The following is a 25,970-nucleotide window of genomic DNA, read 5'->3' on the forward strand; positions in this document are numbered from 1 at the left end:
CTTAAAAGTCTAGGCTAGGCTCTTCCAGACAGGAGTTCAGTTGAAGGAGCATAAGGAACAACCAAACCAGAAAGGGGCCTGAAAAGGACTTACCCCCTACGAATGCCTTGAGACAACCACACATGTAAAAGTGAACACGATGGCTGAATACATCTCATTTGAAAACTTTTAAATTAAGGTAAATGTGCTAAAAGGAGTGAAAGAAGAAGTGGTTGCCACATCCCTAAGTAATTTTCAGGTGCCCATTGGGTCACTGAGCTCACTTCACACTTTAGGTCTTCTAACTAGTCAGCCTAATGGTATAGATCACGTGGCCTGAATTGCATACAGAATCTGTGTATACTTAAACCACTTTGTGTATGAAGTACTGGCTATTACCGATGCTCCCAGTCCTAACCACTGAACATATACTACATTTGATCTTAGCTCCCATGATGCCTCATCTCCAACTAATTTATAACTGTTCTTCACTCTGGGTAGAGTATAGTGTTGAGCGCTTATATTCGAATCGCGAATTTTAATCGCGAATATCGTCACTTCAAGAATTTACGAATATTTTGAATATAGTGCTATATATTCGTATTTGCCAATAGTGTTGATCGTGAATATTCTAGTTGCGAATTTATCGCGAATATCAGCACAATAGGAAAGTTGCCTACCCCTTAGTGTTGATTAGTTGATTGATTCAAATTCTCAAATTTGTGAATTTATGGCGAATAATCGGCCAAAAATTTGCTAAATATCGTGAATTCGAATATTGCCTATGCCGCTCATCACTAGTAGAGTATACATTGCTGTCACAAGGCTTTGGAAAATAACTTTCTATGGGAAAGTGGGAAAGAAAAACCATATCGGGATAAGGTCTGACATATTGGATGGCAAGGTGAAAATAAATGACATGGAGATGACAACGTAGAAACCATACTTTAACAGTGAACACAAGAGGATCAAAGCCCATATGAATGGTTTATTTCCTGGAATGGAGTTTCTTTTGAACATCTGATGAACATCATATAAGCTATTTTTGAACCCATACATTAATTTTTCCTAAAAAATTGGTTTTAATATGGTAGAGAAGGACAACTGCTGAAGAGTGCATATGTATAACACAATAAAAGGGCAAATTCAGCTTAATGGCTTCACGATATACATCTGGGTGGTCAGCATATATCTTTGTGCGGGCATTTTAAAACATCAGTGCAGAGACCGCAGCTGGAAGAGCGTGGGACCCGCTGTCAGTGAGAGCAGGGGTCCCCATTGAGAAGGCAGGGATGGTTTTTCAGGAACTGGCAATGCTGCTTTTTACTCAGGTCCCAGCGGTTATGTGATTGCTGGGGATAGGAGTCTGTGCGAGCTGCTGGGTTTCATCAAAGCCAGATCAGCTCTGCAGTGAAGTTGTATAACCCTGTGCAACCTCTCTGGTGGCCAGGGATGTAGCTATAGGGGAAGCAGAGGAAGCTGCTGCTTTGGAGACCAAACTCAGAAAGGGTCCACCCAGGATGAAGACTAAAAGATTTTATTGTCAAGGCCCCTCTACAGTATTATATAATGACATTATATACAGTGACACTGTAGAAAACGGCCGGAGCGGCTGCAGTGCTTTGTCTAAGAGAGAGATCTTGACTAGCTACTGGATTGGGGGTTGCATGGGAAGATGGGGTTGCAAAGAAGTTGCTGGGGGTGGGGGTGTGCAGCCCAGTCACTTGTAATTACATCACTGCTGGGGGCTGTATTTCTCATGTAACGGTGGCTACTATGTCAGCCCCAGTTACAGGAGAAATCAGTAATACATTTTTAAAAATATAATGTTAAATGCCCATGAAAGGTCTTGTATGACCTTTAGTACGGACACAAAGTGTAAAAAAATAAAAAAATAAAAATAATAATATAAAAAAAATTGCCACACACTGCACCACAGTATCCCATGTATCAAAATGACCATTAGGAAAAGGAGACATAAAAAAATATTTTAGTTGCACATTGTGCTATTAACAAAACAAATGAAACACATAAAAAACTGACTATTTCCCGCTTTTTAAGATGGTCCTCCTGGTTATAAGATACTAAAGAAGACATTAAAATAAAGCCCCCATATATCACTGAAATAATGCACAAAAATTATTTACATAACTGAACAGGCGTATGTACTGAAAAAACTGAAAACGCACCTGGTCAGGGAGGGGGGTAAATGGCCTTGTCTAGAACTGGTCAATCATGTCATACAGATGGAAATTTGAAGAAAACATTTTTAGGAGTTTTTACAGGGGCCTTTTTTTGCCCGGCTTCCAGTTTTCATCCACTGGATGCTTCTGTATTCATTGTTGTCAGTTTTGTCTGGTTCATTGCAGAGCACTTGGGTTCATGTGCAGGAACGATCCTATTAAAGGAAATGACACTCAAGGTAATAAGGACATGACATGGAAAAGGGACAAACAGTGTCAACACAAGTTCGGAGCAGTAATACGATTTTAGGAGGGATAATGTGATTATTGAAACACGTAATTTTGGAAAATCTTTACGCTCTTCTCTGATTAGTACTTTCCTTATTCATTCAACAACCAGAAGGTCTGAATTAAAACCACTTTGGAACTGGCATGCTTATTTCAAAGGGGAGATTGAAATAAGCAGCTGCCAGATACCCCTTATTTTCCAAAGGAACAAAGGATCCATTTGTTGCAAGGTCTGCTGATGCAGGGTTAATACAGGATTACCAACTAAAATATACTCTGCTTGCTTAGGGCACATTCACATCACTGTTTTATTTTCCGTTCTTCTTATCCAGCAGAAGAACAGAAAACAAACCAACAGAAAAAATTTATTATTTTGAGCATCAGTTATGCTCAGTTGGCATCAGTTTGCACAAAAAATAACTGATCCATCTTTTTTGAGCATCAATTATGATCAGTTTGCATCAGTTTATGTCAGTTTTGCCAGAGATCAGTTATTTTAGACGGGAGAAAAATTCCTCCTTTGTAAAATAACGGATCTCTAACGGAACTAAGAAAAATGGACGCAAACTGATCATAATGTAGGGTCAAAATAATGTATCCATTTTTGAAAAATGGTTCTGTTCTTCTGAAGAATGGAAGACATGTTGTAGTTTTATTCCGGCCACCTCTCTGCATTTTTTATATGAATTATAGTCAATGGGGCTGGAGCGGCAGCACGGATCCGACAGGCATTTCACCCGCCGGAACAGCCTGCCGGAGTTCCTTGCTGCTAGTGTGAAAGTACCCTAAGGCTACATGGCGACAAGTTACACCATTGACAATCATCACGAAAAATTTTGTGCAACATTGGTGCGGTATGAACCTCACGCAACACATGTCGCGGTGTAGTTGTACCCTTTTTGTCGCGCGACTTATTGTCGCGCAACACATGTCGCTGTGTAGCCCTAGCCTAAGTTGTAATATGCCTTGCACCATCTACCAAACTTCTCATTTCTGTTTTGAACTGATTCATAGGATTTTATGATAACCCTATTGGGGTAATTTATCAAGCTGGTGTAAAGTAGAACTGGCTTAGGTGCCCATAGCAACCAATCACATTACACCCTTCATTTTGGATAGCTCCTTTGGAAAATGAAAGGTGGAATCTGATTGGTTCGCTATGGGCACCTAAGCCAGTTCTACTTTTCACCAGTTTGATAAATGAACCCATATATATGTATTCAGACATCCCAACCTGCAAAAACTCATTTCAGGGAGGTGCACTTCTCATTTCAGGGAGATTTTCTTTTTTTTTCTTTCACAAACTTTTTATTACATTTTCCAAACATATGCAGTATCTGCACACTTAGCTCTATGGTGTGGAGGACTGGGCTCATTACCCTGCCCCAAATTATCATATTTATGTATATGATTAAAGGGATTCTGTCACCACCTATAAGCCCTGTGAGATAAACATATGCTCATGTCCAGGGTAGCATTCTGATTTCTAAGGTGGCCTTATAAAAGCTATTTGTGGCTTTATTCTGCGGAAAAACAGGTTTTACTAACCTGTCAATCATTGAATTAAGGTGCCCAAGCAGGGGAGGTCTGTAAATGCATGGTGTCCGGCCGCACGCATCGCCGTTTGTGCCCAGCGCCGCCTTCTACTCCTCAGTGCCGCCTCTCCCTCCCTCACCCTCCTCCCGCTTTGAGATCCCGCGCGTGTGCACAGGCTCAGCCTGATGCGCCGTTGCGGACTGCTGGCATCGGCTTCTTCTTGCACTGTGCGGGAAGTGCGGATCTTTCACATTAATCGGTTCATTCGCTGAGCTGACAAGAAGCAAGTGAACTGAAGCTCAGGTTGCGCAATGTGCATGCGCGGATGCTTCCATTCACTTGCCGACTCGCTGAGTCGGCTCTTGGTCTGAGTCAGGAAGTTTATTCTTTAAACCCTGTGTGTAATTATCTACCCCACTGTAGGAAAAAAACAAGCATCCGGGGGGGTGAATTTAACCCCTTAAGGACACAGCCTTTTTACACCTTAGGACCAGGCCATTTTTTGAAAATCTGACCAGAGTGCCTTTAAGTGCTGATAACTTTAAAACGCTTTGACTTATCCAGGCCGTTCTGAGATTGTTTTTTCGTCACATATTGTACTTCATGACACTGGTAAAATGGAGTCAAAAAAATAATTTTTTTTGCACCAAAAAATACCTAATTTAACAAAAATTTGGAAAAATTTGCAAATTTCAAAGTTTCAGTTTCTCTACTTCTGTAATACATAGTAATACCTCCAAAAATTGTGATGACTTTACATTCCCCATATGTCTACTTCATGTTTGAATTGTTTTGGGAATGATATTTTATTTTTTGGGGATGTTACAAGGCTTAGAAGTTTAGAAGCAAATCTTGAAATTTTTCAGAAATTTACAAAAACTCAATTTTTAGGGACCAGTTCAGGTCTCAAGTCACTTTGCGAGGCTTACATTATAGAAACCACCCAAAAATGACCCCATCTAAGAAACTACACCCCTCAAGGTATTTAAAACTGATTTTGCATACGTTGTTAACCCTTTAGGTGTTGCACAAGAGTTATTGGCAAATGGGGAGGAAATTTGAGAATTTCATTTTTTTTGTCTAATTTTTCATTTTAACCCATTTTTTCCACTAACAAACCAAGGGTTAACAGCCAAACAAGACTGTATCTTTATTGCCCTGACTCTGCCGTTTACAGAAACACCCAATATGTGGCCGTAAACTACTGTACGGCCACACAGCGGGGCGTAGAGGGAAAGGTGCGCCGTATGGTTTTTGGAAGGCTGATTTTTATGGACTGGTTTTTTTACACCATGTCCCATTTGAAGCCCCCTGATGCACCCCTAGAGGAGAAACTCCCTAAAAGTGACCCCATCTAAGAAACTACACCCCTCAAGGTATTCAAAACTGATTTTACATACGTCGTTAACCCTTTAGGTGTTGCACAAGAGTTATTGGCAAATGGCGATGAAATTTGAGAATTTCATTTTTTTGCCTAATTTTCCATTTTAACCCATTTTTCCACTAACAAAGCAAGGGTTAACAGCCAAACAAGACTGTATCTTTATTGCCCTGACTCTGCTGTTTACAGAAACACCCCATATGTGGCCGTAAACTACTGTACAGCCACACAGCAGGGCGTAGAGTGAAAGGTGCGCCGTTTGGTTTTTGGAGGGCTGATTTTGCTGGACTGTTTTTTTGGCACCATGTCCCTTTTTTGGCAGATTTTCCATTTTAATATTTTTTTTCCAGTTACAAAGCAAGGGTTAACAGCCAAACAAAACTCATTATTTATGGCCCTAATTCTGTAGTTTACAGAAACACCCCATATGTGGTCGTAAACTGCTGTACGGGCACACGGCAGGGCGCAGAAGGAAAGGAACACCATATGGTTTTTGGAAGGCAGGTTTTGCTGGACTGTTTTTTTTGACACCATGTCCCATTTGAAGCCCCCCTGATGCACCCCTAGATTATAAACTCCATAAAAGTGACCCCATTTAAGAAACTACACCCCTCAAGGTATTCAAAACTGATTTTACAAACTTTGTTAACCCTTTAGGTGTTGCACAAGATTTAATGGAAAATAGAGATACAATTTCAAAATTTCACTTTTTTGGCAGATTTTCCATTTTAATATTTTTTTTCCAGTTACAAAGCAAGGGTTAACAGCCAAACAAAACTCATTATTTATGGCCCTAATTCTGTAGTTTACAGAAACACCCCATATGTGGTCGTAAACTGCTGTACGGGCACACGGCAGGGCGCAGAAGGAAAGGAACACCATATGGTTTTTGGAAGGCAGGTTTTGCTGGACTGTTTTTTTTGACACCATGTCCCATTTGAAGCCCCCCTGATGCACCCCTAGAGTAGAAAATCCAAAAAAGTGACCCCATTTTAGAAACTACGGGATAGGGTGGCAGTTTTGTTGGTACTAGTTTAGGGTACATATGATTTTTGGTTACTCTATATTACACTTTTTGTGCGGCAAGGTAACAAGAAATAGCTTTTTTGGCACCGTTTTTTTTTTGTTATTTACAACATTCATCTGACAGGTTAGATCATGTGGTAATTTTATAGAGCAGGTTGTCACGGACGCGGCGATACCTAATATGTATACAATTTTTTTTATTTATGTAAGTTTTACACAATGATTTCATTTTTAAAACCCAAAAAATGTTTTAGTGTCTCCATAGTCTAAGAGCCATAGTTTTTTCAGTTTTTGGGCGATTATCTTAAGTAGGGTCTCATTTTTTGCGGGATAAGATGACGGTTTGATTGGCGTCTATTTTGGGGTGCATATGACTTTTTGATTGCTTGCTATTACGCTTTTTGGACGTAAGATGACAAAAAATGGCTTTTTTTACACCGTTTTTATTTTTATTTTTTTACGGTGGTCATCTGAGGGGTTAGATCATGTGATATTTTTATAGAGCCGGGCGATACGGACGCGGCGATACCTAATATGTATACTTTTTTTTTATTTATGTAAGTTTTACACAATGATTTCATTTTTGAAACAAAAAAAATCATGTTTTAGTGTCTCCATAGTCTAAGAGCCATAGTTTTTTCAGTTTTTGGGCGATTATCTTGGGTAGGGTATGATTTTTGCGGGATGAGATGACGGTTTGATTGTTACAATTTTGGCGTACATGCGACTTTTTTGATCACTTTTATTACCTTTTTTGGGAAGTAAGGTGGGCAAAATTTCAATTTCATCATAGTTTTTTATTTTTTATTTTTATGGTGTTCACCGTTCGGGTAAAGTAACCGTTTTATAGATCAGGTCGTTACGGACGCGGCGATACCAAACGTGTAGGGAATTTTATTTTTTTCATTTTTTATCAGTGATAAATGTGTTTTTTGATTTTTACTTTTTTTTCACTTTTATTCACTTTTTTTTGACCCAGACCCACTTGGTTCTTGAAGATCCAGTGGGTCTGATGTCTGTATAATACAGTACAGAACAATATATATTGTACTGCACTGTATTTTACTTACACTGAACAGATCTATGCCTTTCAGCACAGATCTGTTCAGCACCATGGACAGCAGGACGCCTGAGAGGCGTCCTGTTGCCATGGGAACCTTCCCCGTCTGCTCAGAACTTCGCAGACGGGGAAGGGTAAGGAGGGGATCTCTCGGGGGGCTGTCCGGGGGCTCTCTCCCTCTCCATCGGGGGGCTGCAAAGGTACAGCAGCCCCCCGATGGGAGAGGGAGGGAGCTCCCTGCGCTGTTAACCTTTTCCATACAGCGGTCTGTACGGACCGCTGTATGGAAAGGGTTAAACGGCTGACATCGCATCGCAGATGTCAGCCGTTTATACCAGGGTGCCAGCAATGTTCTGGCACCCTGGCATACCCACTGAACACCAATGAATTTTCAAGGGGAGGCGGGCGGGGGATCGCGATCCCGCCTGCCGCACCGCCCGCCTCCCGCACCGCCCACACCGCCCGCAACCCTCCCCCTGCACCTCCCGCCACCATAAAAATCATTCGGGGGTGCAGGGGGGGGGTGAATAAAACTTTTTTTAGGCATATAAAGTTTCTGATCCCCGCGGTCAGGGACCTCGGGGACCAGAAACTGCAGAAATCGCAGCAAACCGCAGGTCTGAATTGACCTGCGGTTTGCCGCGATCGCCGACATGGGGGGGTCACGGGACCCCCCCGCGCATTTAGCCTAGGTGCCTGCTCAATGATTTGAGCAGGCACCGGGTTCCGATCACTGCCAGCCGCACGGCAGTGATCGAAAATACACAGGGCGTACATGTACGCCCTGTGTCCTTAAGTACCAGGGCACAAGGGCGTACCTGTACGCCCTATGTCCTTAAGAGGTTAACACTGGGCTAAATAATATAATTAAAATGGAGGGTTAAATGTGTAAATGTATTTTTTTTAAAAATAGATCTCTCTCAATAGTTATATAGTTACTGAATGAGACAGAAGAAGGGATGCCTTTAACATATATATCTCCTTGAGAAGCTAATTTGACCCTAAAGGGTTAATTCAACCTGTAATCTAAACTCTGTGTCCTGTCACTTCTCTTATCTCTCTGCTCTGCTATCAGTAAACCTTTCCGGGATATATTGTTTCACGTTTCACATGCGGGTGTCAGGGAGCCGCTATCTAATAGCGGGAGACTTGAGATCCCTGATGTATTTGTATCCTTTAACATCTGAAGGTTCTGACTTTTGTATACAGTCTAAAACAATAACTGTTCCCCCTTCCCCTGTTTGATCGCCACATCAGTCATTGATTTTAACTCCCGTATAGCAACATATTCAGACTTATTCAAATTGCAGTTAGTTGTAGATATTTTAACGTTCCTGTGTAAGGGTCCTTTTACACATATAGATGATCTGGCAGATTATTGGGAATAAAGCAGATGTTCAGGGGCAGACTGGGAACAGAAAGTGGCCCTGGAAAAAAAAATACCACTGTGCAGTACAAAATACTACCTCAGCAGAACCACATACCACAGAGCAGCACAAAATACTGCATCAGCAGAGCCAGATACCAAGATGCAGCACAAAATCCTGCCTAAACAAATTAACTCTGAGAGCATCAGATCTTTATGTACCTGGATGGCGGGCATAAGGAGGGCTGGGGCGGTCCCCTGGGCATCGGCCCACTGGGAAATTTCACTGTAGGGTCTTTGGCCAGTCCGCCCATGCAGACATTCCCGATAACTGTCAGATCATTAGTGGAGATGACCTGCCTGACCTGACTCATCTGTTCAGCTGATTCGCCTGCCCACCGCTCTCATCTGCCGCGTGGGTGGCGAGCGTCTGATTTTCAGTGGAGCCTGGTCCTACCTCGTCCATATACACCACCCCCTCTCCATGTCTCCAGTTCCTGTCGCTCTTCCTTCCCTCTCTCTGTGTGCCGAAGTGACTAACCTTGCCGTGATTGTGAGTGCTGCCTGACCCCCCTCCGCATGTGCGATCTCCTCCTCGTGTCTCCAGCCTTCCCGGACCTCCTCCTCTCCTCCCCTGTGCCGTGGTGGCCAGCTGTGTTGTGGCCGCCTCGACTGATAGCTGCTGGATGGGCTATTGGATTCCAGCGGGGGACTCTACTTCCCTCCTACTTTGTGGATCGGCGGCTTCGCTGTCGTCTAGGTCGGCGATACTGCTCTTCAGCTGTACGGACGTATACTGGAGCTGGTGAGACTGTTCCTTTTTCTTTTTTTTTTTTTTTTTTCCCCTCTGGCTGATTATGTCTTCATGTACACTCTACCTTCAATATTAACTAATGATTAAGGGGAAAGAAAGGGAAAAAGTGAATTATAAACACAAATATAAAAGGAATAAGCTATAAAAGCTATAAAAGCATAAAGCGAAAGAAATGAAGGAAGAAGAAAAACAAAGGAAAAGAGGAGGGAGGAAGAAAGGAAAGAGAGGGAGGAATATGAAGTGAATATATATTGAGGGGAGAAAAGGGGAGAAAAGAGAAAGAAAAAAAAAGGATACATAGATAAATAAAGAAAAAAAAAAAAAAAAGAAAAGAAAAGAAGGGGGAGAGAGAAGAAAGGAGAAAAAAGAAAAAAAGGAAAAAAAAGAAAAGGAAAAAAAAAAAAATAAATAAAGGGGGGAGAGAGGAGAAAGAGAAGAGAGAAGAAAAAAGAGAGCGAAAGAAAAGGAAAGGGGAAGGAGAGAAGAAGGGAAAAAAGAAAGAAAGGAGAAAAAAGAAGAAAAAAAAAAAAAAAAGGGGGAAAGGAGAAAGGATAAAAAAGAAAAAAAAAAGAAAAATAAATAAATAAAACAGGAGGCATGGCTCCAAAAGCCAACAGGCGCTCGGTCGACCTCTCTAGTCAGAAACAGGGCACCAAAACCTTTGAAACAACAAAAATAGACCAGTTTCTGAGGTCTCCAAGGGTTAACACGAGGGGCGGACAAAAGGACCTTGCCTCTAGAAAAAATGGTGACCCGGAGGTGACCGAGATAGAATTACAAAAAGCCGCTAGACAACCTGAAGAAGAAGAGGGTATAATGGGAGAAGCTATGCCCAATGACAATTCCTCCCCGCTAGAAGAAATACTCCTAGCAGTTAAACAAAATGGGGACTTAATACAGGCTGTCACAACCCAACTGGGATTTATCCAGGTTGATGTGGGTCTGATAAGAGATGACTTGTCGAAAATCCGAGATAGAGTTAATAATCTAGAGAGGTCCACGGCCTTGATACATAATGAATCCCAAAAAACAAACTCTGAAGTCTCCACATTGAAACTCAAGAAAAAGGTGGCGGACCTTGAGGATAGATCGCGAAGATACAACGTGAGAATAATAGGGATCCCAGAGGGTGCTGAAGAGAAGAATCCTACTCAATTTATACAGAAGTTAATTTTTGAGAATTTCGGAAAAGACTCCTTTTCCCCAATGTTTATGATAGAAAGAGCCCATCGGGTCCCAGGGGGTAAACCGACCCCAGGGAGACAACCTCGGACATTTCTTGTTAAGTTATTGGCTACAGGGGATAAAGATATGCTACTGAGAAGGGCAAGGGAATGCTCACCGGTTATATACAATGACAATAGACTGGCTTTTTTTCCGGATTTTTCAAAAGTCATACAAGAAAGGAGACGCACATTTATGACGCTAAAAAAGAAGCTAAGAGAAAGGGACATTAAATATTCCCTCATGTTCCCAGCAAAATTGCGTATTATTTTTAAAGATAAAATCCTGTTTTTTGATGCCCCAGATGAAGCCGCGGACTGGCTCGAACGAAATGATCTGTGATTTAATAGTTTCAGGATTTGGTGGGGACAACGACTGTTGTGGGGGGTTTATATCCCCAATTGTCCCTTTCTCTCCTTCTTTGTTCCTTAATAGGGAGGGCTGAGTGTGGGGAGTGTTGGAGGGATGGTCACAGGAGAGAAATCTACTACAATACGTGGTGGATTACCTACACGGGGGGGTGGGGCTGGGGTGGGAGATGGGCTGTGGTGCGTCAAAAATTATTCCTTTTTTTTCTCTTTCTCTTTTTTCTCTATCTAACCGCTTTTGATAATGACGACTAGAATCCTTGCATGGAATATACGCGGATTGGGGGATAGAGGAAAAAGACAAGCAATTTTTGATTTGATACAAGTCCACCTACCAGCAATAATATGTTTGCTAGAAACTCATCTTACTGAAGAGACCTCTAGGGTGGTCGGCAGGGGATGGGCCGCGCACACGTATCATTATACCTTCTCCAGCCACTCTAGAGGTGTTACTGTCCTGATACATAGACAGATTGACTTCATCTGTGAGGCATTCTCTGTCGACCAACAGGGGAGATTTATTTTTTTATATTGTAGATTAAGGGGGAAGACATGTATTTTGGCTTTTGTCTATATTCCACCGCCATTTTCCTTTTTGGTTCTAAATTCTTTGTTATTATTTATGGATAAATGGCCAGAGTGTCCAACAATGATTATTGGCGATTTCAATTGCGTCATTGATCATCTGCGTGACAGGGTCTCCACCAGCGTCAGGAGAGATAGCCCGATTCAGGGGTCTCCCCTGGCACGGTTTTGTTCTGAGGCGGGTTTTGAAGATGTGTGGGGACATTTAGAACAGGGGAAAAGGGCTTTCTCATGCTTTAGTAAAGCAGGTAAATCTATGTCTAGAATAGATCTTGCATTGATTGGTAGTAAATATGTGAAACTCGTAAAACGAATGAAATATGAAACAAGGTCAATTTCGGACCACTCACCGTTAGTCCTCGAACTCTGTTTAAGCCCGGAAAGACACATACAAAAACCCCCTTTTAGATTAAACCCTTACTGGCTAACAGTAATAAAGACACATGAAACAATTCAGAATGAAATTGGTCGATTTTGGGATAACAACTATGGCTCAGCAAAAATCCAAGTGGTATGGGATACCTTTAAGGCATATATGAGGGGAATGTTGGTCAGTAATATTGCGAACCTAAGAAAGGAGTACGGGAAAAAACAAAACAATCTGGAAGAACTTGCATCAAGGGCGACACAATCCTTTTATATGAATAACACAGAGGAGAATAGAGAAAGTATGCAAATGGCCACACAAATATACTCTAACTTTTTATTGGATAAGGCCCAACAGGGCCTCTTCTTCAAAGGGCAAAAATATTTTACGGAGTCAGGGCGACCTGGTAAACTTTTGGCCAGAGTAATCTCAAGTCAACAATCTAAAAAATATATAGATAATGTTAGACTGATTAATGGTAAGATGGTTAGTGGGCAGGGTCCTGTAGAGAAGGCCTTTGTGGACTATTTTTTGGATTTGTATAAAGCTGATTTGAAGATCACAGATGATAAGATGGATGCCTATCTCGATGACATTTCTTTTCCAACTATTACTGAGGCGCAAAAGAAAGCACTGGAATTGGATGTTTCAATACAGGAACTTGAGGGAGCGATTAAATTATGCTCGGCCAATTCCACCCCTGGCTCAGATGGACTCCCATATGAATTTTACAGTAAATATGGGGACTTTATTTTCCCCAGACTGCTGGAGGTTCTTTCTGAATCAGTGGAGGACGGGAAGCTACCAGATTCAATGCTGGAAGCCGTAATAACATTAATTCCAAAAAAAGGCAAAGATCCCGTAGATCTAGAATCATATAGACCAATATCACTGCTTAATGCAGATGTAAAGCTCTTCGCGAGGATTTTTGCCACAAGGCTTTCTGGGGTTATTTCCGCCATTGTCCATCCAGATCAGAATGGTTTTATTCAAAATAAGGGCACACACCACAATCTTCATCGGCTCTTTGCTAATATCCAGGCCCCTGGGGGGACCGCTCGTTCCATCCTGTCACTAGATGCCTCTAAGGCCTTTGACAGGGTGGAATGGTCCTTCCTCTGGAAGGTTCTGGCAAGGATGGGCTTTGGGGAAAGATTCATAGGCATCCTTAAGTTACTGTACAGATTCCCCAAGGCAAAATTGAGTCTCAATGGGATCCTGACAACTAGTTTTGACTTAAATAGAGGGACCCGTCAGGGTTGCCCATTATCCCCATTGTTATTTGACATTTATATTGAACCTCTCGCGTTGGCCATTAGGCAGGATGATCAAGTAAAGGGATTTGGTACGCTAGGGGTGCAGGACCGTATTTCCTTATATGCGGATGATGTTCTTTTTTTTATTGACCATACGGAAACAACTCTCCCCAGAATTATTCAAATGGTCAAGTCATTTGGTGAGGTGTCCGGTCTTCTTATAAACTGGTCTAAGACCAGTTTGATGCCAATAGACCCCCTACCACAGAAAGAGGTTTTTGTGACGCAGTTGGATATCGTTGATTCTTTTCAGTATTTGGGTTTGATTATCTCACCCAGGGTTCAAATTTTTTTACAACTTAATCTGATTCCCATGGTGACAAGGATTAGAGCCAAAATAGGGATCTGGTTGAGACTTCCCCTGTCTAGAGCTGACCGAGTTTCATTGGTCAAGATGGTGATTCTACCACAATTTCTTTATGTGCTTAGGAACACACCTATTTGGATACAAGACAAATACTTTAGACTTATGGAAAGAATAATCAATGATTTAATATGGGGAAGAAAACGAGTGCGAATAAAGTTAGAACATTTGTATAAATCACTGGAGTGCGGGGGTTTAAATCTCCCCTACTTCAAAGGTTATTTTATTGCTACGCAGTTATTGATGTGCTATGAATCAGAAAATAGTGCACTTCTAGGGAAAATAGTGGGTAGCCACGCTCATAGTAATATATTCACTCTTCTGGAATCTGGGCTATTGAGGAGCTATGAGCAGGGCTATAGAGAGACTACAAAACTACTCCTGAAAGTGTGGGCTACTACTAGGACATGGTTGAAGGTAAAGGGTTCACTTACATTCACGCCTCTTTGGCATAATCTGCACTTACAAAGGTTAGATGATATTGCAGCTGACACATTCTGGCAAAAAAATAAAGTCTTGTATATCTCACAGGTAGTAAAGGATAGAGAGATTAAGTCATTTATAGAGATATCACATAATATAGAAAATGTTTCATGGTTTAGATATTTTCAACTGCGTTCAGCATTATCCAGTTTGGACGATAAATCGGTGTTGGATATAGATAGTTCATCTTTTTTGAACGATTGGGTAGGGGGGACACTGCCTAGATTGAAGATTTCAAATATATATAAGTCACTACTTAAGGCACGATTTAGTGATACGCAATCACCAGGACAAAGAGCGTGGGAGATGGACTGTCCGAATATACAAGTAGAAGGGTGGGAGAATATTTTTGGGAATTTAGGGTCACTATCCCAGAATTTTAACCATGTTCTAGTACATTTTAATATTTGTCATAGATTATATGTTACCCCTTTATGGATGAATAAATGTGGGCTAAGAGACACCTCTAATTGCCCTAAATGTGATACTTCAGGTGCGGATCATCTTCATATGATCTGGACCTGTCCAGAACTTATAAAATACTGGAATAGTATCAACAACTTTATCCGCTATAAATTAAAAATACGAATTCCCCTCGAACCACAAGTGTTTGTGCTTAATGATTTTTCCAAAATAAACAACCATAAATATCAAAAGATTTTTCTAGGTAGAATACTGATGTTGGCCAGAGTTTTGGTGAGTCGGACTTGGTTTGCTCGATGTATTCCAGAGATGAATACATGGATAAACCTAATTAACAAGGTAAAAAATTATGAGAAAATTATCTACAAACAGAGGGAAGCTGAGGAGAAGTGGACTAAGATATGGGGCGGTTGGAGGATTTGACCACTTTGTATAATTGTTCCCTTTTTTTTTTTTTTTTTTGTGTTTTGACGCACCACAGGTATGGGGAGGGGGGCGGGGGGATAAGGGGAAAGGAAAATGAAAAAAAAACAAACTCTTTTTTCTTGTACTGTAATCTGCTTTTATATCTCAAATAATAAAGATAATGAACAAAAAAAAAAAAAAAAAAATGTGTGGAGATGACCGCTGCTGTATGAGGACAAGCGATCGATATTGTGATGGCTTGTTCCCATAGAAAACAATTGTTCTGGGGCAGCAGATCATTGTTTAGATTAGGTCATAGGGGCAGATCCTGAAAAAGCTGTCACATACAGTCATAATTCCTAGCCAGTTTATTCACGTCTAATATACACTGCTCAAAAAAATAAAGGGAACACAAAAATAACACATCCTAGATCTGAATTAATTAAATATTCTTCTGAAATACTTTGTTCTTTACATAGTTGAATGTGCTGACAACAAAATCACACAAAAGAAAAAAATGGAAATCTAATTTTTTAACCCATGGAGGTCTGGATTTGGAGTCACCCTCAAAATTAAAGTGGAAAAACACACTACAGGCTGATCCAACTTTGATGTAATGTCCTTAAAACAAGTCAAAATGAGGCTCAGTCGTGTGTGTGGCCTCCACGTGCCTGTATGACCTCCCTACAACGCCTGTGCATGCTCCTGATGAGGTGGCGGACGGTCTCCTGAGGGATCTCCTCCCAGACCTGGACTAAAGCATCTGCCAACTCCTGGACAGTCTGTGGTGCAACGTGATGTTGGTGGATAGAGCAAGACGTGATGTCCCAGATGTGCTCAATTGGATTCAGGTCTGGGGAACGGGCGGGCCAGTCCATAGCATCAATGCCTTCGTCTTGCAGGAACTGCTGACACACTCCAGCCACATGAGGTCTAGCATTGTCTTGCATTAGGAGGAACCCAGGGCCAACCGCACCAGCATATGTTCTCACAAGGCGGTACCTAATGGCAGTCAGGCTACCTCTGGCGAGCACATGGAGGGCTGTGCGGCCCTCCAAAGAAATGCCACCCCACACCATTACTGACCTAATGCCAAACCGGTCATGCTGGAGGATGTTGCAGGCAGCAGAACGTTCTCCACGGCGTCTCCAGACTCTGTCACGTCTGTCACATGTGCTCAGTGTGAACCTGCTTTCATCTGTGAAGAGCACAGGGCGCCAGTGGCGAATTTGCCAATCTTGGTGTTTTCTGGCAAATGCCAAACGTCCTGCACGGTGTTGGGCTGTAAGCACAACCCCCACCTGTGGACGTCGGGCCCTCATATCACCCTCATGGAGTCTGTTTCTGACCGTTTGAGCAGATACATGCACATTTGTGGCCTGCTGGAGATCATTTTGCAGGGCTCTGGCAGTGCTCCTCCTGTTCCTCCTTGCACAAAGGCGGAGGTAGCGGTCCTGCTGCTGGGTTGTTGCCCTCCTACGGCCTCCTCCACGTCTCCTGATGTACTGGCCTGTCTCCTGGTAGCGCCTCCATGCTCTGGACACTACGCTGACAGACACAGCAAACCTTCTTGCCACAGCTTGCATTGATGTGCCATCCTGGATAAGCTGCACTACCTGAGCCACTTGTGTGGGTTGTAGACTCCGTCTCATGCTACCACTAGAGTGAAAGCACCGCCAGCATTCAAAAGTGACCAAAACATCAGCCAGGAAGCATAGGAACTGAGAAGTGGTCTGTGGTTACCACCTGCAGAACCACTCCTTTATTGGGGGTGTCTTGCTAATTGCCTATAATTTCCACCTGTTGTCTATCCCATTTGCACAACAGTATGTGAAATTGATTGTCACTCAGTGTTGCTTCCTAAGTGGACAGTTTGATTTCACAGAAGTGTGATTGACTTGGAGTTACATTGTGTTGTTTAAGTGTTCCCTTTATTTTTTTGATAGAAATAAAAATGCTCTGTGGAGACACATGAAAGACCTTTAGATTAAGCCTCATAGGCACCAGTCGTGTGCACACCATATCACGGAAGTGAACCCATTCACTTGAATGGATCCACAATCCAGAAGGAGCGGTGTACGTGTGAGATGGGGAAACAGCTCTCCTTGTCTGAACACTGTGTGATTAAATTAAATGTTCTGGACTGACATTCTGCTGTTTGGTCACAAGATGCCGCTGTTTCCTAACACAGCTACAGACTGAACATATATCTGAATATTCATGAGAGAGGTGGGGTTTTTACACAGAGTCTGGGGAGAGTAGAAGGAAGCAGCTGTCTTAGAGGAAGCTAGACTGAGGAACTGTGTGAGCAGAGAGAATCTGACGGCATCCAGGTGTGAGAGCATCCCTCAGTGACCAGAGCTGCAGCTAAGTGAAGCTGATTGTGTTCAAGACCCTGATCCTGTCTAGAGGAATGAGGATTGCTGCCAGGAACGCGAGAGCAGAGGAACAAAGCAACATACACTGCGGTACCGCATGCTTGTTGGAGAGACATTTGTTCTGTTCAGAGTCACTAGCAGATGCAAAGCAGACCCGGGTCGGTAACATCGTGCACGCACCTCATCACAGTGTTGGCGCCTAGAGACTGAGACCAGGCCTGTAGTTAGTTAGTTAGGGTCTCTGTTTGTGTCAGGCCACAAGTGTTACTACTGTTCATTGCAAGAACTCCATAACTTAAAGTGACTTTTCACATTGTAGAGCTGATAAAATTCCCACAAACTCAAGCCAGGCTGGTGTTTTGCACAGAAAAAATACTCAGGCACGTAGTACAGGACCAGTTATAGGAGCAAGAATACTGTAGATCTGTGTAAGATTGTAAGCTGTTGTGCTGCATCGTAGGCTAGCCCGTACCACACACCCATACAGTGATTTTTGTTCTTTTAGGGTAATAACAAGTAAGGTGTGGCAGTTTAGTTGTGCCCGCCAAGTAGGTAAATTACTGCTCTTTCCTCCTGCATCCATCAGAGGGCGCCGTGCTGTGCAGCACAAGGGTTTCAGCCTTTGGGCTGGGTGTATGTAAATTTATTGTATGTTCTCAGCATTTGTGGTTGTGTTTATTGCCACATTTAAGTAAAATTCTGTTTTGGCAAAAGCTGGTGTTGAGGCTGATTTCCTCGTTTGTGACTTCACTGTATCCTGAGGAGCCCCCCCAGTACATGGCTTTTATATGGAACGGCCGCCTCACATTCGTGTGCATGAGGCCTAACACTGAAATCTGTGCTGCAGGTAGCAATAAAGAAGGATTTAACACAAACACCGGTATGTCCTCTATATTTGTGTCAATGTGGATAGTGATGTGCGGTGCTTACATTTGCACGCTGCAGTTTTTTTTTTTTTTTTTTACTACCATTACTGGTTTGAACTGAACCCTTTTCATTAGGCCTCATGCACATGACCGTATTTTTTGTTCACATCCGACATTTGTCTGCATGTTTTGCATATCAGATGTGGACCCATTCATTTCCATGGGGCTTTAAAAGATGCGGACTGCACACCGTTTGCTGTCCGCGTCTCATGTCCGTTTCGCTGTTCTGCAAAAAACATAGAACGTGGTCTATTCTTGTCCGAATTGGCTACAAGAATAGGAATAGTGTGGGACATGCGGACTGGGAATGTGACAGGTTCACACAGGCAGTATCCATGTTTTGCAGATGTGTTGTTTGCGGACCACAAAACAGCGAGTTAAGTGCGAGGAACTTGCAGCGTGTCAGTGAGAGTGGTCATCTAAAACCGTTGCCTCCTTTTTTACTATGAGTTTCATCGTGGTAACCTGGTAAGATCCCACCAGGTGCTAGTCTCTTTAATCAGCAATTTTTCAAGTTGTGGCATCTTTATTTATGAGTCCTCATTGATGCAGTCAATCTCCTTAAATATACTGACCATTTTTGCTCGTCTCTCATAACAGCCAGTAATTGGTCTCAGATTCCATTGACATTCGAAGATACACTTGCTAGAAAAACTTAATGGTCAGCTCACCAGCTCCTGGTCAGAATCCATGAATGTGTGTAGCTCCAGCCATAGCACAATCATAGAGTAAATGACTTCCTTCCTTTAAATTGTTAGGTGGTCCTGCTGGGTACACCCACTGCACTTTGATTGACAGGGCCAGGCAGGTGTGATGATGTTTACACTGCCTGTCCCTGTCAAAGTGCAGAGGGCGCAGCAGTTGCAAAGAGAGCAGAGGCTCTAGGTGTAATGGCAACGCCCCCGTTGCTCCTAGAGTTTCATTTGCAGTATGCTCCCATTCACTTCTATGGGAGAGGCGGAGATTAGCGCTTGGTGATGGACGGACCCCGGGAAATCTGGGGTCCTCCAGCCACAGCGCTCCCTGTTCCGTTCTCGATATAGGTGCGGGTCAGTTGGGAGGTTTCCAAGTTTCTTTTGTTGGGAGGTTGCCAAGTAATAGCAATTTGGTCAATGTTTTCTACTTTTATTTTTCATGGGTGTTACCATATGGTGTAAGGCCTCATGCACACGACCGTTGTTGTTTTTTGCGGCTCGGGTGCGGACCCATTCATTGCAATGGGGCTGCAAAAGATGTGGACAGCACTCAGTGTGCTGTCCGCATCCGTTGCACCATTCCGTGGCCCCGCAAAAAAATATAGCTTGGTCCTATTCTTGTTCGTTTTGCGGACAAGAATAGGCATGTCTACAATGGGCCGCCCGTTCCGTTCCGCAAATTGCGGAAGGCACACGGGCGGCTTCCGTTTTTATGATGATGATACCAAATTTATATAAATTTTATGTTTTATTACTTTTACACCATAAAAATAATTTGATAGAAAAAAATAAAATAATTTAAAAAATCCTGTGTCGCAATATTCCAGGAGCTATAACTTTTTTATTCTTTTGTCAATGAAGGCTTGGTTTTTGCAGGATGAGCTGTAGTTTCTATTGGTGTCATTTTGGGCTATTGAGTTCATTGTGCAAGATAAATAACAAGATAACTTTATTCTGAGAGTTGATATGATTATGACTAGAGATGAGCGAATTTCCGGTTATGAAATTTGTTCGCGATTTGTTTACTGGTAAAAGGAGAATTGCGTTATGGATTCTGTTACCAAGGACATAAATCAATTCTATAACGGAATGCCTTTAGAGGCATTCCGTTATTAATTCGGTCATAATAGAAGTCTATAGGCTGCATAACGGATTCCGTCCCTTTTCCGTTATGCAGGAGAGGACTCCCTTGCATAACGGAAACAGAACGGATCTGTTATGCAGCCCATAGACTTCTAAAGGCATTCCGTTATGCATTCCGTCATATAATTGCTTTATAGTCTGTGGTAGCGAAATCCATAACGCAATTCACCTTTTACCAGTAAACGAAGCGTGAACGACTTTCAAAATATAAAATTCGCTCATCTCTAATTATGACTAATGTTGAATCAAAGTTCATGAAGTGGACTTCGATACGAATTTCAGGGAAAAGTTAATTCACCGCAAAGCCAAATTTTCTCGTGCTTCATTGTAACAAATTGATTTTCCCTAAAATGGGGTAAAACATTTAAAAAATCATACTTACCTCATCCATTTGAGCGCGAAGAGCCCGCCACCGCCATCTTGATTGAAGATCCCGCGTATGATGTCACCACACCAGCCGACATGATGACGTCATCACGAGCCGTGCGAGATTTTGCGGTGGATCTTCAATCAAGATGGTGGTGGCGGGCTCTTTAAGATCAAATGGATGAGGTAAATATGATTTTATTATTTATTTTTTATTACAGGCTTAAATATTAAAGGGTTTCTACCACCAGATTTTCACCTATTTAGCTGTCTGACACTAGCGATCTGCTAGTGTCTGCTGTACCTAACCATGTTCATGTATTACCTTTGTCTGGAGCGGTTAAGCTTAAAAATGTAGTTTTATTGATATGCAAATGAGCCTCTAGGTGCTATGGGGGCGTCTTTTCAGCACCTAGAGGCTCTGTCTACTCACTATTTCTCTAGATTGACAGCCTACTTCTCTCCATCTCGACCAAATTCTCGCTCCTGCGCCGTGTGCTTCTGTGTTCGGCGCAGGTGCAGTGACTGTCGGACCGCTCCCTGAGCCGGCATCTTCACTGCGCCTGCGCCGATTACGGTGCAGGGAGCGGTCCGACAGTCACTGTGCCTGCGCCGAATACAGAAGCACGTGGCGCAGGCGCGAGAATTCGGCCGAGAAGGAGAGAAGTAGACTGTCAATCTAGAGGAGAGGGGTGGGCTGGGGCGGGCTGGAGCGCGCTGGATGGCAGAAATAGTGAGTAGACGGAGCCTCTAGGTGCTGAAAAGATGCCCCCATAGCACCTAGAGGCTCATTTGCATATCAATAAAACTACGTTTTTAAGCTTAACCGCTCCAGACGAAGGTAATACATGAACATGGTTAGGTACAGCAGACACTAGCAGATCGCTAGTGTCAGACAGCTAAATAGGTGAAAATCTGGTGGTAGAAACCCTTTAAAGTCTGATGCCACGATCATGAATGCGGCATCTGAGGGGTACAATGACTGGGAGCGGGGCAATTGCCGTTCCCTGTCATTGCACCCACTATTTACAAAGAAATAGACTTCGTAACGAATCGAATTTTCCATAACTACGCTCAACACTAATTAGCTAGTGCCTAGACGGGGAAGTGTTTGTGCTGGTGCTGAAGTGCTAAAATAAAGCACCCTTTGAACGTGAACCCCGTTGTCAGAGGAGAAGTCTGTGATTGCGACGCCCTGAGAGAAAGCGATCCCTTACAATTGGTGGAGGATGCGGGGATGCAGCAAGTTGCTAAGGGCATGTGTCTATGCTAAAAGGGCACAATGTTGTTGCTAGGGGCAACAGAAAGTTAAAAGGCAAAGTGTCGTTAAGGGGTGATGGCATGACAAAAAACATGTGCTGCTGAAAGTTGTATTGGAGAAATTTAAAGGGCCGGAAGCCAATGTCTGGATAAAGCTTATGTTTCAAATCTGGACACTTTTGCTGTTTTGCAAGGAAATCTTGCGGTGATTTAAAGGGCCGGAAGCCCAAGTGAAAGAGACTAACCTGTGGAGGAAAACATTTTTTTGGGGTCATTATGGAATCCTATGTGGAAGTTGCTGAGGCTGGGTGGAGCCCATCAGGTGCAAAAACTATTACTGGGAGTGTTGCCAGCTGGAGGACTGTGCAATGGAGGATCGTTTGATCAGGAGATTTGACAAAACATGTGAGAGGTCCTGCGAGTCAGTCATTTTAGATTCCCGCCAACAAGTGTCTCGGGTCATGCCCGACGTTCTGGACTTTCGGAAGAGGGGGCCAGAGACAGATACCACTGTGTCTCTGACCTTTGTAACGGACTATGGCTCTGTACAGTGGGAGCTCTTGAAATGTGAGACCCTGGAGATGGAATTCATACTGGGCAGAGACTTTCCGTTTTGGCAGCTATGGAGTGGAGAAAGTGCTTCAAATTGTACGGTTGGGGAATTCATACTGGGCAGAGACTTTCCGTTTTGGCAGCTATGGAGTGGAGAAAGTGCTTCAAATTGTACGGTTGGGGAATTCATACTGGGCAGAGACTTTCCGTTTTGGCAGCTATGGAGTGGAGAAAGTGCTTCAAATTGTACGGTTGGAGAATCTGAGGAAAGGTCTTCAGCAGAGTGTGTGACTCGTCGGCTTGAGAAGGAAGACTGGATTCAAGGCCAAGGTGTTTCCCATGGCAACGGCTGCACTGAGGAGACTGTATGTGATTGTGTGACCAGGAACCAAGGGCTGGAGGTTCCTAACATCCAGGAGAAGGATGATGACCACTGTGGAGATGTGTGTGTATAGCACTTGGAAGCTCCGAACCCGTGACGTCTGTGGGTAAGAGCATTCCTGTTATGGTGTGTGTGACGGAAATGTGATAGTGAGCAAGGCTCTGGAGGTTGGGCATGTTGCTGACCAGTGCCCTACTACCTCAGAACCCATGAACTGTGGTGTGAGCAAGCGGCAGTCGATATGTGCCGAGCCGGTAGGTGTTAAGACACCAGGAATAGAGACTGCGACAAAAGTGTGTGACATTGTGGTAAATAGCAGTCCAGTCCAAGCGTTGTTGGACACAGGGAGCCAGATGAGCCTGGTACATGCCAGCTTGGTAGATGGGGACTATGTGGTGGACAAACAAATGAGTGTGATCGACATACATGGGGATAGCAAAGTGTATCCTGTGGCTCTCACTGAGTGTGAGACTCCAGTGGGAACTGGGACTTATGAACTTGGTGTTGCAAAAAGGCTCATGCATGGTGTAATGTTGGGCCATGATTTCCTCTTGGTCTGGGAGTTGTGGGGAAGAGGAGACACTTTTGCAGCGACGAAACTCCCGCAGAAACTGTACCTGTCCCTTTAAATGATAGTGTAAGGGAAATGACCTTTGAAAACAATGGTGCAGAATGAATATGTGAAGTTAATTGAAATGCATAATGAAAATGTGGAGTTATGTGAAATATATGATAATGATGACACCCCTTTTTCTTTGCAGGCTGTGATCGGGGAAGAAGCTTCCCCTGCTGGTAAAAATGTATGTCATTTGACAATGCTGATTGCTAATGTTGGTAGCACACAGCTGAGGGAACCCACTGTGGTAAATGTGAAGGAAAGTGTGGCAGTGCTAGAAAGCGTACCACACGAACCAGATGCAGATAAGCAGTTTCCACAGTGTTCTATGGAATATGAGCTCATGTGCACTGTTGACAAAGGTAACGTGACATACAAGGTGAACTAGGCCGATGAAGGAGTGCCTGGGTGGGTTCATGATGTGAACCGGATTGAGTACTGGAAGGACCGGGAATCATTGGTGGCCACTAGGGATGAGCGAATTGACTTCGGATGAAACATCCGAAGTCGATTCGCATAAAACTTTGTTCTAATACTGTACGGGGCAGGAGCTCTGTACAGTATTAGAATGTATTGGCTCCGATGAGCTGAAGTTATTGCTTTGCAAAGTCATGTGAGACTTCTCGCAATAACTTCATAAATTAATTTGTACTGTAAAAAAACATTTACCGAACTCTGTCAATTCACTCATCCCTAGTGGCCACACATCGTGAGATTGAGAATGTGTCGCAACCAATTCCCACTGAAAAAGCAGAAGAGGCGGATCACGGCCCGAAGTCTGCTCTGGGTAAACAGCCAGTCAGGAACCTGAACAGAAGGCTGACTCCTATAAAATAACCTACAACAAAACACTAAGGCTAATTAGCTATAAAAAATAACATTTTATTCAAACGCATATTAAAAAACATTCAAAAAAGAAATGACATAAGTATAAATACTAAGTGCGGTACATCCCTGGGAGATGTGAATCATGGGTATGATGCTAGGAAAGATATAGGGAGAGGGCACTTAATGACCTACTGAGTGGGCATCAATACATCAAAAAAAAAAAAAGTGCAAAATAAGCCCTATTATGCAACAGAGGCAGTATCCCTACCCTACCAATAAATGCCAAATAGTATATAATGTATCTAAGTAACCACATATTGGGTATGTGGTTACTTAGATACATTATATACTATTTGGCATTTATTGGTAGGGTAGGGATACTGCCTCTGTTGTATAATAGGGCTTGTTTTGCACATTTTGCACTTTGCACTTTATACAGTGCTGCCCATAATTATTCATACCCCTGGGAAATTTTGACTTAAAGTTACTTTTATTGAACCAGCAAGTAATTTTTTGACGGGAAATGACATAGGTGTCTCCCAAAAGATAATAAGACGATGTACAAGAGGCATTATTGTGGGGGGAAAAAAATGTCTCAGCTTTTATTTACATTTCAGCAAAAAATACAAGATGTTCCTCACTGTGGAAAATCTCAGAGGACATGGTCGGAAGCCAAAAGTGACACCAGTGCTGGCCAGGAGGATAGTTAGAGAGGTGAAAAAGAATCACCACTAAGGCCATCCTGGTGAATCTGGGCTCTGCTGGTGGCAATGTCTCAAGGCAGACAATCCAACGGACACTGCACAATGCAGACCAAGGAGGACGCCACTTCTCCAGATAAGGCTCACAAAAGCTCGCTTGGCCTTTGCAAAAGCTCATCTGGACAAAGAAGACTTCTTGTCTTCTGTGTTATGGTCAGATGAAACAAAAAGTAAATTATTTGGTCACAATGATGTTTCCTTCATTTGGCGTAAAAAAGGAGAAGCCCTCAGCCCAGAGAACACCATCCCCACTGTCAAACATGGTGGTGGGAACCTAATGCTTTGGGGAGGGGGGGGGGGGTTTCAGCCAATGGACCAGGGAACCTAATCACAGTAAACTGCACCATGAAGAAAGAGCAATACATGAGGATTCTCAACGACAACATCAGGCAGTCTGCAGAGAAACTTGGCCTTGGGAACCAGTGGACATTTCAGCATGACAATGACCCAAAACACACAGCAAAAGTGGTGAAGAAATGGTTAGCAGACAACAACATTAACATTCTAGAGTGGCCCAGCCAGAGTCCAGACTTGAATCCAATTGAGAATCTGTGGAGGGAGCTAAAGATCAGGGTGATGGCAAGAAGACCCTCCAACCTGAAAGATTTGGAGCTCATTGCTAAAGATGAATGGGCAAAAATACCTGTGGAGACGTGCAAAAAGCTGGTCTGCAATTATAGGAAGGGTTTGATTGCTGTAATAGCCAATAAAGGCTTTTCTATTGATTATTGAGAAGGGTATGAATAATTTTGGACTGGACACTTTTTGCTCAAATGTAAATAAAAGCTGAGAAATGTTTTTTTTTCCACAATAATGCCTCTTGTACATAGTCTTATTATCTTTTGGGAGACACGGACACCTATGTCATTTCCCATCAAAAAATTACCTGCTGATT

General features: G+C 42.9%; 2 protein-coding genes across 2 annotated transcripts in view; one reads left to right on the forward strand and one right to left on the reverse strand.

Annotated features, from left to right (window-relative positions):
• LOC121003844 (E3 ubiquitin/ISG15 ligase TRIM25-like) overlaps positions 1-25,970 on the reverse strand; it is a 107,255-nt gene that overhangs the window by 27,430 nt on the left and 53,855 nt on the right. Inside the window, exon 3 of the mRNA XM_040435771.1 lies at positions 2,169-2,377. Coding sequence (XP_040291705.1) covers positions 2,340-2,377 — 38 coding nt within the window. The 3' untranslated portion in view covers positions 2,169-2,339. The remainder of the gene's footprint in view (positions 1-2,168; positions 2,378-25,970) is intronic.
• Positions 1-25,970, forward strand: part of LOC121003851 — a 263,153-nt gene that overhangs the window by 27,298 nt on the left and 209,885 nt on the right. The window lies entirely within an intron of this gene.

This window comes from Bufo bufo, chromosome 1 (assembly GCF_905171765.1).
Source record: "Bufo bufo chromosome 1, aBufBuf1.1, whole genome shotgun sequence".
Lineage (NCBI taxonomy): Eukaryota > Metazoa > Chordata > Amphibia > Anura > Bufonidae > Bufo > Bufo bufo.